This window comes from Saccopteryx bilineata, chromosome 5 (assembly GCF_036850765.1).
Source record: "Saccopteryx bilineata isolate mSacBil1 chromosome 5, mSacBil1_pri_phased_curated, whole genome shotgun sequence".
In the NCBI taxonomy this organism is placed as follows: Eukaryota; Metazoa; Chordata; class Mammalia; order Chiroptera; family Emballonuridae; genus Saccopteryx; species Saccopteryx bilineata.
Window position 1 is genome coordinate 171,490,931 of NC_089494.1, and position 15,565 is coordinate 171,506,495.

General features: G+C 37.8%; 1 protein-coding gene across 1 annotated transcript in view; it reads left to right on the plus strand.

The window, feature by feature from the left end:
* Positions 1-15,565, plus strand: part of COL25A1 (collagen type XXV alpha 1 chain) — a 603,455-nt gene that overhangs the window by 492,728 nt on the left and 95,162 nt on the right. Inside the window, exons 11-12 of the mRNA XM_066232766.1 lie at positions 2,453-2,479; positions 4,454-4,498. Coding sequence (XP_066088863.1) covers positions 2,453-2,479; positions 4,454-4,498 — 72 coding nt within the window. The remainder of the gene's footprint in view (positions 1-2,452; positions 2,480-4,453; positions 4,499-15,565) is intronic.

Sequence of the window (15,565 nt, forward strand, 5' to 3'; positions counted from 1 at the left end):
AGGGGCACAAAGAAAACTAGATAGAAGGTGACAGAGGACAATCTGACTTTGGGTGATGGGTATGCAACATAATTGAAAGACAAGATAACCTGGACTTGTTGATCTTTGAATATATGTAACCTGATTTATTGATGTCGCCCCATTAAAAAAATAAAATTATAATTAAAAAAAATTCATGTTATATCTTAAAAACTGTTTTTATGTTTAGAGTTTAGTAAAAATGGAAAGTTTCTTAATCTGAAGAAAAAATATTTACTTTCTAAAATATACAATCAATATAATTTTATGGATTTTAGAGTTGAGTAGCCTTTCTAAATCTCTGATCTAATGTCATCATGCAACAGAGACCAAATTAGAAAACACTAGATATGTTAGTCTCTAGTTAAAACACTTGATTTAAATTTTCCTATTTTTATATGAAGTATTCCCTTCCAGAATTATACATCAATGTAATGTAGTTTTCAATTTTAGTGAACAATATTTTTTCAAGGGGCAAAGTTAGATTTATAATGAGAAACAAACTCTTTCAAATTGAATATATACATTCTCAGTCTAAACACTGAATTAATGTACTTTTTGTTATATGATTTTCTTTCTAACATCAACATTTTAAGAAGTGAAATACTCTGGAGACACTTGGAAAAATGGAATCATAGACAGTGATAAAACCCAAGTCTTTTCTTCACTTTCAAGATCTATAACTACAGCTTTCAAATTCTGACTTTACTCAGCATTAACATTCATCTCCCAAACAATTTACCCAAGTTAGGAAATGATTAAACATGTTTACGTGCTAAAGGGAAGGAACTAGTGGAAAGCCGGAGGCTCTGATACGGATGCAGGGATAATTGATTCTCTCAGATCCCCAAGGAGAGAGGCAAAGATGGAGTCCAGAGTCGACAGGATGCATCGCCCTGTAGTGGAGGAGTGCCTCTCCTTCCTCTGATGGAGGACGGGAGTCCAGTGGGTTTAAATTGTTCAGAGACATGGTGTTGAGGGAATTTACTCTTGATCACCTCTATTTTCCTATAAAATCTTAAACAAGGAGAATTTTAAATAGAAGGAGTGAGATAGGTAGGGAGGATGTCTGACTACACCTATATGTCAGATAACAAGCTCATTAAGAAGTTGGTTGGTGGAATAAATCTAAAAGGAATATATAATGGTGATATTATACCTATGTTTTCAATAATCTAAAACTGATTATATGAAGAAACTGTTAAGTCTTTCTGTGAGGATTACAAAACAATTTATGAGAACAGATTCTTTGAATGTTTCTGAACATTGTGAACGTTTAATTAAAAAATAAATTATGTATCACCAGTTCTTCCTCTGATGGCCACTCTAGTGCCTCATTTAATGTTTCAGAGTATGGCTCTGGCTGGAATTTTGGTTGGTTAGAGCATCATCCCAATACACAAAGGTTGATGGTTCAATCCCAATGTTTCAGAGTATGAATGTAAGATACTGAGTAACTGAAATGTCACACATTGAAAATAAGCTAGCCATTAGTTAAATGTAATAGAAAAAAAAGAGCTTTTTACGTGAAATTATAACTATAACTTTGTTAAAATATGCTATAATTAAAAGTCTTTGAAAATATTAGAAGAAAAATGCTTAGTATTTTAATATTAAAATAGATGTGAATGTTCAGAATTATAGCTGTCTCTCTGGGCCCGTTTCCACTGTCCCAAAGCCATGCCTGTTCTAAATAAAGCCAACAGAATCCCAACATGGATTTTGTGGTTGAAAAACGGCTAAATCTCAGAACTGCCACGTTTCCATTTTGTATGTAAATATTTCCATTTATTTTTCTAAATATTCTATTTCTTCTCCCCCACCCACATCCCTCCCTAGTAGCATAGTTTATGCAACAGCTGGTAGTACCTTTTGTTCCCTTTCTGGCACCCACTAGGTGTCACAAATGACCTTGACATCCCCCAGTTCATAAACAAGTGTGAAGGTCAACTGGCCACATTTTAAGAGGAAGAATCGAATAAACCTTGTTTATTTATGATACTGTTCAATTATTTTCTTTGCAAATCTGCTTACTGAGGTTTTAAAGATGCAGAAGTGTTATAATGTGTCCATTTACTAGGGAACTACATCCCATATTTAACTGCTTCTAGCAGCAACATCTCCAGCTTTCTAAATGACACTGTGATAGATATGCCAGTAGTTGAAGAAACAGAGTTGCTGGGATAAGAAATATTCTTTTTTAAAGAAATATTATCAGACTCTTAATTGCATATGCTGAATATTCTTCAAGAGAGAATAAAAAAAAGAAAAAAATCTCTATAGACTTCCAGCTAAAACTTCATTTTTGTTGATATATAAAACATGAGCATATTTCAACACAGCAAAGAGAACCTTATGGAAGAGCACGGTTTTAATTGGTCATTCAAGTTTAAATGGTTACAGTATGTTAATTGAATTGTTGGATTTTTTTTAGGGTCCTATGGGGCCTCCAGGACAAAAGGTAGAGTATAAACAATACTGTGAAAGTTATTCTGCTCCCACTGCCTGTGGCTAAGCATGAGAGGTGAATGAGATTAGCTACTTACTGTAAGCCACACTGAAGCCTTCTGGTTTCTGCCATCTGCTTTCTAAAAATACAATCATCTAATGTGAGCGATTAGATTTCTAATCAATTCCATTACAGAAAATCCAATAAATCCAGAGCAGACACTTTTTAAGCTGTCTGCCAAACTTGTGGGTTATTGAATTTTTAAGTCAAATACTGATAAAAATGAGAGAAAATTTACAATGTGAAGGGTCATACAATATTGCAAATGAAATGCATGGCCTTGCTCAAATATCTGATGGCCATGACCAAAGAACTAAACAGAACAAAGAATGTACTTGTTGCTTGGTGACTGTATTCAGGTGGCCCACCAGTCTTCCTGGCTGAGGTAACCAGAAAGGTGACTTCCTGATTGTCATTTCAATGTTATACGTAGTCATCAGAATTGACCATTACATTCCAAAGGAGAGGATCATATTTTCTAAAATTACATCAATAATGCAGTGATGAATATATCAATAGCATGTAGATGGCCCTTTGCCAACAAAGTATCACTAGAGTCCCCATTCCCCATCACACCTTCCACCCCACAACAGAGAAAAGGGGATATTTAACCTGCAGAAAACTAAAAAAAAAAAAAAAATTTATTACAACAGGTGGAAAAGTGATTATCTTTATCTTTGGAATCCATCAAAGATAGAGACTTTTTATCCCTAAGCATTGGGCATGTGACATCTGTTGAAACATAATCCTACAAACCAAGTAAAAGCCAATGGGTGGTGACACAACTTGTGTATAGGAACACTGTGTCCTTCTCAATAATGTCTCTATTAAGCATGGTGTGAAATTGTAAAGCTACCCTAATCCACATGCAACCAGGATAAAATTACTGCCTCGGGGAAGTACTTTAATGGCCCACTCAATATAATCACTGAAAGCACCAAGTAACTTCGCATCTTAGTTGGTTTTGCATATAATGACTATATTTTTAATCAACTTATTTTTAGAGCAGTTTTAAGTTCACAAGTACTTTTTTTTTAACTTTTTCCACTATTATTAAGAAATTTAATATCATACATTTACTCAGAAAAAGCTACTTGCTAGTGGTAAGCAAAGAATAAGCACATTTTCTTTTAAAATGGTTTCTCCAGAGTCTAAAAGGGAGGTGTATGGAGGGAAATGACATCACTATTTGAAAGCATTTGTTAATGTTACTGTATCCAATGTCATAGATTTTCCTTAGGTAACAGCTTGTTTATTTTCAGTTCACCCCACCTCTGACCAACCGTTGGTATTCACGCCATTGTGCATGTACACAGATATCCAAGTGCATGGACGTGCTCACACACTTAATAGTTTATGTACAGAAGTCAGTGTGTAACATTTGTATCATCTTTTCCAGTCTACTTTGCAAGACACACCCACACTCATGTGGCTTAAATGTACTCCCTGAGAGTCTGGGGAGAAATACTGCAAATGCAAAAAATTTGAGTTTACAATATAGTTTCCTTATTTGACTAATTGTGGAACAATTGGTTATTTTATTTAGCTTTTGTTTTATGGTATTTTAACTCATGAAATTCAGAAGTTAGCCTATATATTTCTAAAGAGCACCCAAATTTAGAGCCACGTGATTTTGTGATAGACATGGATCTCAATTTATAATGTGACTTTCTTTAAAATCTCATTATAGTTAAGTGGCTATTTAGAAACATGCTAAATTTAACTCCATAGTTTCTGCGAAAGCTTGTTCAATATTCTTACATTATTATATGTTTGAACACAGCATATAAGAACTGAAAAACATAGCCTCTTAGATATGTTTTAGCAAGGTAAAGTTACAGCTGACATAACTAATACAATATAAATTTAGAGTTAAAAGATTTTATAATTTTTGTATCAATTTAATTTGATCATGTGTCTTCGTAGGGTTCTGTTGGAGCACATGGAATTCCAGGGATGAATGGGCAGAAGGTGAGTACTGTAAACTACAGGTAGTACAATTACAAACGAGATGGGTTCTATAGGCCTGCTCTCAGGTTGAATTTGTATGTAAATTGGAACAGGTACATTTGCCTATTAAATGCAACTTAGATGTTTATGTTAACATAGTATTTGTTTTTACCTTTCTGTGTATATAAATACTTAAACATTTTTAAATGCAACCTTAAACAATCTTGGACGATGCAGAAGATGATGGACTTGTTGGAGAGGATGGGACCGGCGTTAAGAGTCAGGGTTTGATTCTGCTGCTGCAGTCAATTTCTTGAAGTAGCATCAAGGGAGGTTTGTACAGAGCTTTTCTTTTTCTCGTCATAAATGGCCCTGTAGCATCTCAGGCCTTTGGTAACTGTACAGTAAACTTCAGTGAACCTCTCTGTATCAGAATCTTGCTCCTCTAACTTTGCCATTCCTGCTTCAATGAGATGAAAAGCATCAGCTAACTCTTTTGTAGAAAACTTTTTTCAGTTCTGGAGTTTCTGGGTTCCTGTTTTCTTCCCTAAATGCTATCATCTGCTGCTCTAGTTTCATAAGGTCTTCATTGGTTAGTTCTTTGCCATTTGAGTTAAATAACTCTGTGATATCATTTTCACTGATGTCTAACTGCAGTTACCAATAGCCCTTATGGTGCTCTGTTCATAAATACTGTACAAGTTGTACGTAAGTCGAATGTTTCTAACTCAGGGACGTACTGTATAGTATTTTCAGTGATTTGGAAATGACTTGAATCGCAAAATTATACTAGTCACTAATGTTAGTAATAAGTTTATGTGCTCATAAAACTCTATGAACACTTTTGAAATACAGGAAAATTATGGTGCCAATGGTCAAATCAGTTTAATTTTAAAGATGTTTTAAATTGAAATTCTTAGAAAATTTTCCATTTTATTTTGGTAATTTATGTAAGAGATATAACTGTATCTTTCTTATAAATACATATAAATAAGGAAAATGCTATGTTTAATATAAATTGTGATAAATAAAATGCATGTTATTTATTCTTGTCATGGCAAAAACAATATGTATTATTTTTCATTAACAAAGTTATTCTTATAGTGGGAATCTACTGAAATCTGAACCCAGAAGCAAGCTATTTTTACTGTTAAACCAAACCAAATTAGAGATTAAATAGTTATGCCACGCTCTAGTAGTACACTTTTATTGTACTGTTAATAGTGAGGGGGAAATAAAGTAAAACAAAGCAAAAGCCATAGCTCTACGTAGATGTATCTGCATACATGTGTACCTTTATCCCTGCCACACACTTACTAGTTGGAAAAAGTATCACTTTAATCCCGCAAGTAGCTCTGGCATTCTCTGCTTCCCAACAGTCTCGACGGGCTCTTCAATCTGGAACCTCTACAGAGACCAGGAAAGCTACAGTGGCAGCCAATAAAGCCACCAGCTGGGTCAGTGTACTAGGTAGGAGCCAGGGAGCTGAGCTGGGGACTCTCTTGTCACCCTGAGAGGTTTTGGACTGGCTCTGTGAAATCCATTGTCTTCCCAGGCGATTTTAAATCCACGCACTTTGGCCTGAATTCTGAGATCATAAGGAATCCAATCCTTACAGACAGAATAAGCCTCCTCGTGGCCTTCTCCAATTCATCTCTTCTTCTAATAAGATATAATCAATCGCCTGACCAGGCGGTGGCGCAGTGGATAGAGCGCTGGACTGGAATGCAGAGGACCCGGGTTCGAGACCCCGAGGTCGCCAGCTTGAGTGCGGGCTCATCTGGTTTGAGGAAAAGCTCACCAGCTTGAACCCAAGGTCGCTGGCTCCAGCAAGGGGTTACTCGGTCTGCTGAAGGCCCGCGGTCAAGGCACGTATGAGAGAGCAACCAATGAACAACTAAGGTGTTGCAATGCTCAATGAAAAACTAATGATTGATGCTTCTCATCTCTCTCCGTTCCTGTCTGTCTGTCCCTGTCTATCCCTCTCTCTGACTCTCTCTCTGTCTCTGTAAAAAAAAAAAAAAAAAAAAAGATATAATCAATCTCAATTTTAAAATCTCCTGAGTGGCTCAGAGCATGAGGCTGCCACTTAGAGGGAGTGTGATTTTGGCCATATCTTTTCATTTTCTGGCCTCAGTTTCCTGCAAAAAGGAGACAATAGTAATACCCACCTAATAGTGTCAGTGTGTGGATTAAATGAGTAAATAGACAAAGACCTTATGACAGTGATGTAACTAATAAAATTTTCCTTCATTTCATCTTGGTAAAACTCGGGAAATTTGTTTGATCTGTGTTTTAGAAAAGGTTCTCTGTTTGAGAATTACTCACTTAACCAAGTGAAAATAATATTCTCAACCAAGACTCATGGTATCTTTTAGTCCACCAAGCAAACAGTGCACACTCGTCAGTCCTGAACTGCCCGTGCACAGCTCTGTGTTCCATTTCATAAAATGCATATCCATTTGTTTCACAAATCCTGGGAAGGAGAGAAGATTAACTTTCCATTCAGAACACTGTAGAGCTAAGAAGAAAACCTAACAAAGATTCAGAGGTGTTGTCATTCAAAGCTGGATTTGAAAATTGCATAACTCAGAATAATGTTTAAAAGGACAAAGCACGGCTATAACATAAACACTGTTTGTAACGTTGGTGAAAAACAAAACTTGTACCTAAGGTTCTCCTTTTTTTCCTTTGTTTCTTTTCTTTTTTCAACTTTGAGACAATCTTGAAAATTTATAGAAACCTTTAACCTGAAACAAAGCAACTTTAAAACTGTCACATATATGCTTATGAAAACAGCATATTCTTTATTTTTGCAAAGGAAATATGCAATTTCCTTAGCAAGAGAAAGGAATGTGACATTATTTTCTTGTCCTAGTCACCAAGTTTAGATTGTATTTCAAGGAAATAGACAGTTAATATTTGCAGTTTTATGTCTTGTTATACAACTTTGTGACATTTTAAAGTGTTTTTTATAAAACGGAAGCTAACTGATTTCACACTTTTATGAAGGTAACAGCAAAATGTAGTTTAAAATTTCTTTTCTACTCCACAGAACTTAAAACTTTAAGTGTGGAATTTCTGTTCATCTTATTCATCTAGCATTTATGATACTTGGTATATCATCTTTAGGAAAATAAAGTGCAAACAATGAGTCCCCAGGTCATTTAGACAGTAAAAATCATATTGGAAATAGAGTGCTGTTCTTAAAGCACATGAAATATGCTTTGGCTGTCTAGAATTTGTTTCTCTAAGGAAACAGCTTATAAAGGTGTGTGTGTGTGTGTGTGTGTTTTAAGAAAAGCATCTCAATGTCTTTAAATTGTCTTGAGAAAACATGTTTTCCATATTACAATTTTACTTTTTCCAACAATACACTTTTAATGCTTAGAAAATAGTTTTCAGACAATGATCAAAGGAGGATGTGATTTCTGTGCCATCAGAAATATGGCAAATGACAACTAGAAAATAAAACAATTTTTCCCCTATAAAAAAGAAAGAAAAGTAAAAAAAGAGAGAGAGAGAGAGAGAGAGAAAGAAAAGTAAACTACTTTAAGAAAATGTGTTTGTTTTCTACTAGAACACTTTCTATCCATTCAGATTAACAAAATTGATGACTGGCTTTGATCAATGAATTTGGTGGTGACTTGCCTTGCCTTGCCTTTTCTTTTTTTTTTTTTTTTTTTCTACTTTCCTTTAAATTTTGGTCACCTTGAGTGCTAATCTGGGTATTTCTTATTTTTGTAACGGCCTCCCTGTTATTAAGATCGTATTAGGAAAAGAGACCTACATAAATGTAACAGCGTTAAACTCCAATGTAACTCTTTCGGGCAGCACAGTCTACACATGGCTCCTAGGTACCTTCTGTGAGTGGTGGGAGGCTGTGTGGGCGGAGGTGGGGGGAGCAGGAACTCTGCCGCACAGAGAGGATGCTTCAGGTTCCCGTCCTCCACTGGGCAAGTTACAGAATGTTTCTAAGGCTCGAGTGTTAAATGCATATGCAGGCTTTGCAATATCAACTAGAGGACATTGCTAAAGGAACATAATATAGTAGTTATCAGTTATCTATATATAATAATAGTATTACACTTCAGGAGTTTCAGCAAATGAGGCCCAGGCTTATTGTCAAGGAGGCAGCAGAAGCCAGTGACTTCATGGTAAGGAGAAGATGAATAGACAAGGTTACATGTAAATATAATATATAAAATAAATATAATATCTAAATATAAATATAAAATGCTTCTCTGTTCCCTGGTCCCCCCTCCCCCCACCACACACTAGGTAGTGGGGTGTAAGTACGACAGATTTGGGAAAGAGAAAGGCACACCTTGAACTACCTGAAAGCTCAGCCGCCCTCTGAGGAGAGGGAGGCGGGACACAGGCGCGCTGTCCCGGAGCGGGTCCTCTGTGGTCTTCCACCTCCTGTGCAGCCCATTGAAGGCCCTTTCCTCTCTGGGCCGAGGGGGGTCATCTGTAAAATGAGAGAAGATGTACCAGCTTATGTCTAAATCCCTAAGTGATACTGTGTATCTACAAAAAGTCACCCATGTCTTATAACCAGTTCCGCCAGCTTCTAGCATCATCTGTTCCCAGTTCTGAAAGTTGTTTTTCCCATAATCTGGATTGGTTTCTAACAAGTAGCTGAAACAGAGCATATTTAATACCATCTCGCCTAAAAATACGGCATGTTGTCTTCTTCTTATCTGGATAATAGTATTGGACATAAAAATTTTTGTAATTCTCATAAATAGATCTTGTTGGCATAGGTATAATTAAAATTTTATTTGTATTCCTTAATCTCCCCTACACACATACACAGAAATGTAAACCTGAATATTTGTCAATTAAACACTTCTTAAATATACTGCACAAGTGTATGGGCTTTTAAAAATAATTCGGTGGTGGGCCTTTTTTAAACTGAAGCATCCTTTGAGAAAATAAATTGCTGTCTACAACATACATGTCAGAACTTTTAAAATTTCAACATTTAATTGGTATTATTAGAAGCCTATATTTTTCTACTCTTTCTACATTTTCACATTTTTTGCATCCATAAACAAATCATCATTATGACAATTTATTTGAGTAATAGTCAATGCCCAAGACTAGGATCTAGGGAGAGACACAGGGTACAATAGATGTCTAATTTGTGTATCTCTTAGTTCACATCCTTGTTTCTTTGTTACTATGAAAACAATGTTAAAGACTTTCAAGATTAAAAACAAATGATTTTTGTCTAAGCAAGCTAGAATTTTTCTAAAGTCCCAGAATCATAGAGATTGTTTCCAAAGCAAAAGAGAAATATCAGGTGATCTTGTTTCATGTATTTTTCAAATGTTTCCTAGAATTTATTATTCTTAAGACTCCAAAATAAAATATGTTAAAAATTGCTATTAGTGCATCATCTATGAATCTATCCCAGATAGCAATGTGATTTTTAAGTCACATTAAATTTTAATTAGTTTATGGTTATGATATTTAGAGTTCCTTTTCATCTCTTATCCATGAGTCTCACAGTTCTTCACTGACATTCATCCTCACAGCATCCTTCTAATGGCATTTTTACTGTAAGTATATTTAGAGAGCAGATAAATTGAAGCTTTCAGACTTTCAAAGGTCAAGCTGTTATTCAAGTGTATACAGTGGGCTGTGCATGAGCTTCAATATTTTTTTATTCTTGACTTACTTATTGAAAACACTAAGTACACTCTTTTCTTTGGCTACCTTGACTGTCATTAAACAGTCTAAATTAAATTCCTGAAGGATTTGAATATATTAGAGTTTGGTTTGTTTTCTGGTTAGTTTATTGTTTTCCTATAACAGAACTTACCCAGTGATCTATTACCCAATCCATTTATGACTTTTCAATTTTAGACTTTACATAAAAATTTTTAGAGTTAAATAAAATGACTGATGTCTGATTCCAGATTAATTAATAGCTCAGGGAAATTATCTTACAGCAACTTAGTTCTGTTGCAGGTTAAAGTTAAAAATTAATTTTTTTAAAATGTAATTGTCTTTTGAATTTAACAGTTGTGTACATTAAAAGTCTAAGAATACATGGCTTTTTTCTCTAGTCACTATGTATAACAACTGATGTATTCTTTCTTCTGAAACATCATTTTTGTCTTCTACAGGATATTTTATATAATCAAATCACTTCATCCTCGAATGTGATTCATATGCTCTGAGGCATTTTTATAACATAAGTTTACTCTTAAAGAGACTTTTTAAAGTACCTTTAGAGAGAAATAAAAGGTTAGTTGAGAGAGGCAATTTCATGCTGGCTTGAAGTAAAACAATGATAGTAAGATTTTTTTTTAAACCACTTTTCCCTGATTTTGTTTAGGTGCGTTACTATAAAATTTGATACCAGTTATCATTCTGCTAAATGAAAATATTGGGAAAGGGGAGAATCAAAAGCTGAGGGAAGGGGATAGGTGGGGTGAGGGGGACAAGAGGAAGGGAAGCTGCTTGCAGGCTGTTGCAAAACAAGGAAAGGACAAAGCAGCTGTGTCCAGATGCATTACGGCAGGGGTCTCCAAACTACGGCCCTCGGGCCACATGCGGCCCCCTGAGGCCATTTATCCTGCCCCCACCGCACTTCCGGAAGGGGCATCTCTTTCATTGGTGGTCAGTGAGAGGAGCACATTGACCATCTCATTAGCCAAAAGCAAGCCCGTAGTTCCCATTGAAATACTGGTCAGTTTGTTGATTTAAATTTACTTGTTCTTTATTTTAAATATTGTATTTGTTCCTGTTTTGTTTTTTTACTTTAAAATAAGATATGTGCAGTGTGCATAGGGATTTGTTCATAGTTTTTTTTATAGTCCGGCCCTCCAATGGTCTGAGGGACAGTGAACTGGCCCCCTGTGTAAAAAGTTTGGGAACCCCTGCATTACGGCATCCAGCCCACTTATTGTCCATTTTAACTGAAGGGACACTGTCTATTGTAGAAGGGCTCACAAAAATACAAGTTTACTAGATCTGATTAAATTGCATACAGAATTCTCAAACTTCTTTTTAAAACTTTCTTTAAATGTGTCCATTGATTCACTCATTGACTTCTTTAATTATCTGTTAGTCTAACTCCTGAGGATAGGCACCACCTGAGCACTAGCATTAACGCTGTCTCTGCCCTCATGGATTTCCAGCCAGTTGAGGCTGTGGACATTAAGTGAACAGTCGCACTAAAATCTGTTAAATTACAGGCAGGTACTGTAGGGGAGAAGCACAGAGCAGCCTGGCCTGAAGCAAAAGGTCAAGGAATGCTTCCCTGAGGAGATGATTTTAGGGGAACTTAAAAGGTGACCAGCATTTGGCAAGGGGGAGAGAAATCATCACTCTGTTGCAGCCTTTACCAATTAAATTGCAGGCAACCTTGATCTTAGAATTCTGTTTTTAAAATGCCAAATTAGCAACCACTATAGGATTTTTATATACATCATAGACTAACTTTTCTCCAAGTTTCTGACCACTAAAATATTTTTCTTCTTTCTCTTTTCTTTCTTCTTTCTTTCTTTCTTTCTTCTTTCTTTCTTTCTTTCTTTCTTTCTTTCTTTCTTTCTTTTTCTCTTTCTTTCTTTCTTTCTTTCAATGTGAGAGGAAGGAAAATACAGAAACAGACTCCCACCTGTGCTTGACCAAGATCCACCTGGCATCCCTCATCTGAGACTAATGTTCTGCCTATCTGGCCCAATGCTTACAACCAAGCTATTTTTAGCACCTGTGGCAGAGGCTCCAAAGAGCCATCCTTAGCACCCAGGTCCAGTGTGTTCGAACCAATTGAGCCACGGCTGTGGGAGGGAAAGAGAGAAAAGGGGGAGGAGAAGGGGGGAGAAACAAATGGTTGCTTCTCCTGTGTGCCCTGACTGGGAATTGAATCCGGAAGTTCCACATGCTGAGTCGACACTCTACCACTGAACCAACCAGCCAGGGCCAGTTTTTCCGTTTTTCAAACAAAGATCATAGTAGTTACCTCAAAGTTTAATCAGAAAAAAATAAAGGAAGTAATAAATATAGCTGTTTGTTTAAATATATTATTACATAAGAACAGGCCATTTTCCTCTGTAAACTGGAGACATTAATAACTCCATGAATTCAGAAACCTCCTGGGTGTGTAAGTGAATGTCTCTTTCTACTTCTCTTCATTGATCTTTAGAACTTTTCCAGTTGGACATAACCATTTCACATTTCCATTAATAATTAGGCATGGTTTCTTCTCAAAAGAAAAAAATAATTTATCATCCAAAACATGCATAGATTTATTATTAAGAACTATAGGGAAAAAAATTAAGTGCGTATTTTAAATTTAAGGATGGACACAGTATCAAGGGGACATTATGTTGCTAGTCATAGAATCCCGAAGAAAACCAGCTTTTAAAATGGAGGTACTTATTGCTCATGGAACTTGAAAATCCTGCACTAACGCAGACTTCTGCTTTACTTTGCTTGCCAGCTAAATGTCGTCCCTGTGGACGCCGGTTCTTTTATCTCCTCACACTTTCTGCACGTTGCTGCCTTCCCCCCAGTTCCTGTTCTGGTGGTTCAGGGGCTGCCAGTCACTCCTGGGTCTTCATCCTTTCCCCTCTACCTCCAGGGAGTGGATGGATGTCTTTCCCCAAACAGCCAGCAGAACTGCTGAGTCCCTTTCTAGTTGGATACACAGTGGGCCTTGGCCTCTCCCTCAGCCTGGTCCTCTCTGGAGAAATGTCAGATGGTGATTAGCTACTGCCACTGCAGGTTCTTTTCGAGCGGCCCCAGTCCCGTGGAAAGTTGCAGTAAACACAGATCATCTCATTTAGAAGAGGTCTGTGCAACACAAAGAGCTGAACCACTGTGTAGTACAGGGGTCCCCAAACTACAGCCCGCAGGCCGCATGTGGCCCCCTGCGGCCATTTATCCGGACCCCACTGCATTTCCGGAAGGGGCATCTCTTTCATTGGTGGTCAGAGAGAGGAGCACATTGACCATCTCATTAGCCAAAAGCAGGCCCATAGTTCCCATTGAAGTACTGGTCAGTTTGTTGATTTAAATTTACTTGTTCTTTATTTGAAGTATTGTATTTTTTCCCGTTTTGTTTTTTTTTACTTTAAAATAAGACATGTACAGTGTGCATAGGGATTTGTTCATAGTTTTTTTTTATAGTCCGGCCCTCCAATGGTCTGAGGGACAGTGAACTGGCTCCCTGTGTAAAAACTTTAGGGGCCCCTGGTGTAGTATGTGGTTTAACCCAGCTCTAACAAACACTCACATCACATACCCCACCCCTTCATCCATTTAGACACTTTGTCTTTCTAAACACGTCTTAGTTCTTTTGATTTTTTTCCATGAGAGTATAAACAGAATTTTTTTTTTTTTGTATGCAGAAAAGAGTGCCCTCTGTGGCATCATGCTCTCATGCCGATTTTTGCCGACTTTTGGACCTTCCTAAGTTATTTAAAAAGGGAGTACTGGATGTTGTTCTCCTTGGACCTCAGCACTTGGGGCTCCTCGTCCAGCCTCCATTGTCCCTGTGGGAGTGTAACCCTCCCCACAGGTGAGCGGTCCATAGGCCGAGGAGACGTGCTCAGTCTTCCCCTCTGGTCACACTCCAGGTCCCCAGAGTGCAGGAGTTCCTCCCTCAGCTGTCCCGAGTCTGCTTCCAGTGCCTGTGTGGCCTCATCCCCAGGTCTGTGTTCCCAAGTGCGGACCACACAGCTGGGGGCAGTGCTCCTACCCTGGGGGACCCAGGAGCAGTTATCAGTGGGGACCTGCGGGTGGAGCTTGCAGGCTGTACGTTCAAACACTGCCCCCGAGGGTCTTCCTGGGGTACACAGAGAGCTGGGCGGGGACAGAAGGGAGGACATTAGCATTGTGCAGTGCATGGACTTATCCATGTACGACTACCCAGACCTTTACATTTTAGGGTGTGCTCACAGCAGATAATTCTGTTCTTTTGTATCAATTTTATCTAAATAAACTCAACTCAGTTACTTTCTATGACCCCTAAATTCTTACTATCGCTTTGCATTTGAATTTCTGTGTTCAAATTCTAGTTTTTACAGTTCTGTCTACAGTAATAGTACAGACAACTAAAATAAAAAGCTAACCAGTAGTCTTATTTCTGAAATAGTCCATACTGTAATATTATTGATACAGCTATCATGTTTTCTTATTTTACGCTTTTGGACATTTTATACTTTAAAAAAAAATTATAATGAAGGCTTGATTGTGAGGTTTAGTTTAGTTTTTACTTTAATCAGCTTAAGCCCTAATTCAGTACATTATCTGAAATGGAGTACTTTTATTAAGTTCCTAGCTGATCCGTCTACTTTTCTGCTCATTAGTATTTACATTACCAATGTGGATGAAGAGGTTCTAATTTTAGGGCTGCAGTTTGCTGATTAAAGAAACCGAGTCTTCTGAAGGGCTAGCCCAGCTCTGACGCACGACCAGCCCTCGCCGCCCAGGCTGTGGGTTTTCTGGTTTTCCTCCAGTGTGTCACAGAGCCTCCGCTGCCTCCAGGAAAGAAGCAGAAAAAGAATTAGGAGGTGGGTATGCAAGAAGAAGCTTTTTCGAACTATTGAATTGCTCCACATAAGAGAGAGTAAAACTGAACTCCCAGGATAGTCGAGGAAGACAGGAAGGAGGGAAGCCATTGAGATGGGATGGGTAGAAAGGAGAAGCCGGCGAGATGAGGAAGGAGGGCATGCTCTGTGACGTGACACCTTCTCGAGGACACCGGCTATCCCATCCTGAACTCACGAAAGGCGTGGGGAGAGTGGAATTCTCCAGGCAACTGACTGACTGTCATGTCTGAATTGCTGGGGGGCAAAACAGAGGTGACATGTGCAGATGCAGGTCCTCAAACAGGGGCCTGGAGAGCAGGTCTTGGACTCCCACAACCTAAGAAACTGGAACTTCAGCAGCGTTGAATCCTTTCGAGCTGGGAGAAAAGAAGCATGTGATTGTCCCCCACCCACTGCATAGAGGAAAGCTGAGCCCCACAGAAGCTCAAGCGATTTGCTCAGGGGTTTGCCTGGGAAGCTCATTCTTGGCATCCTGTCCTTAATGGGACTCCTCTCCACACTCACTCCCACCCTTCCC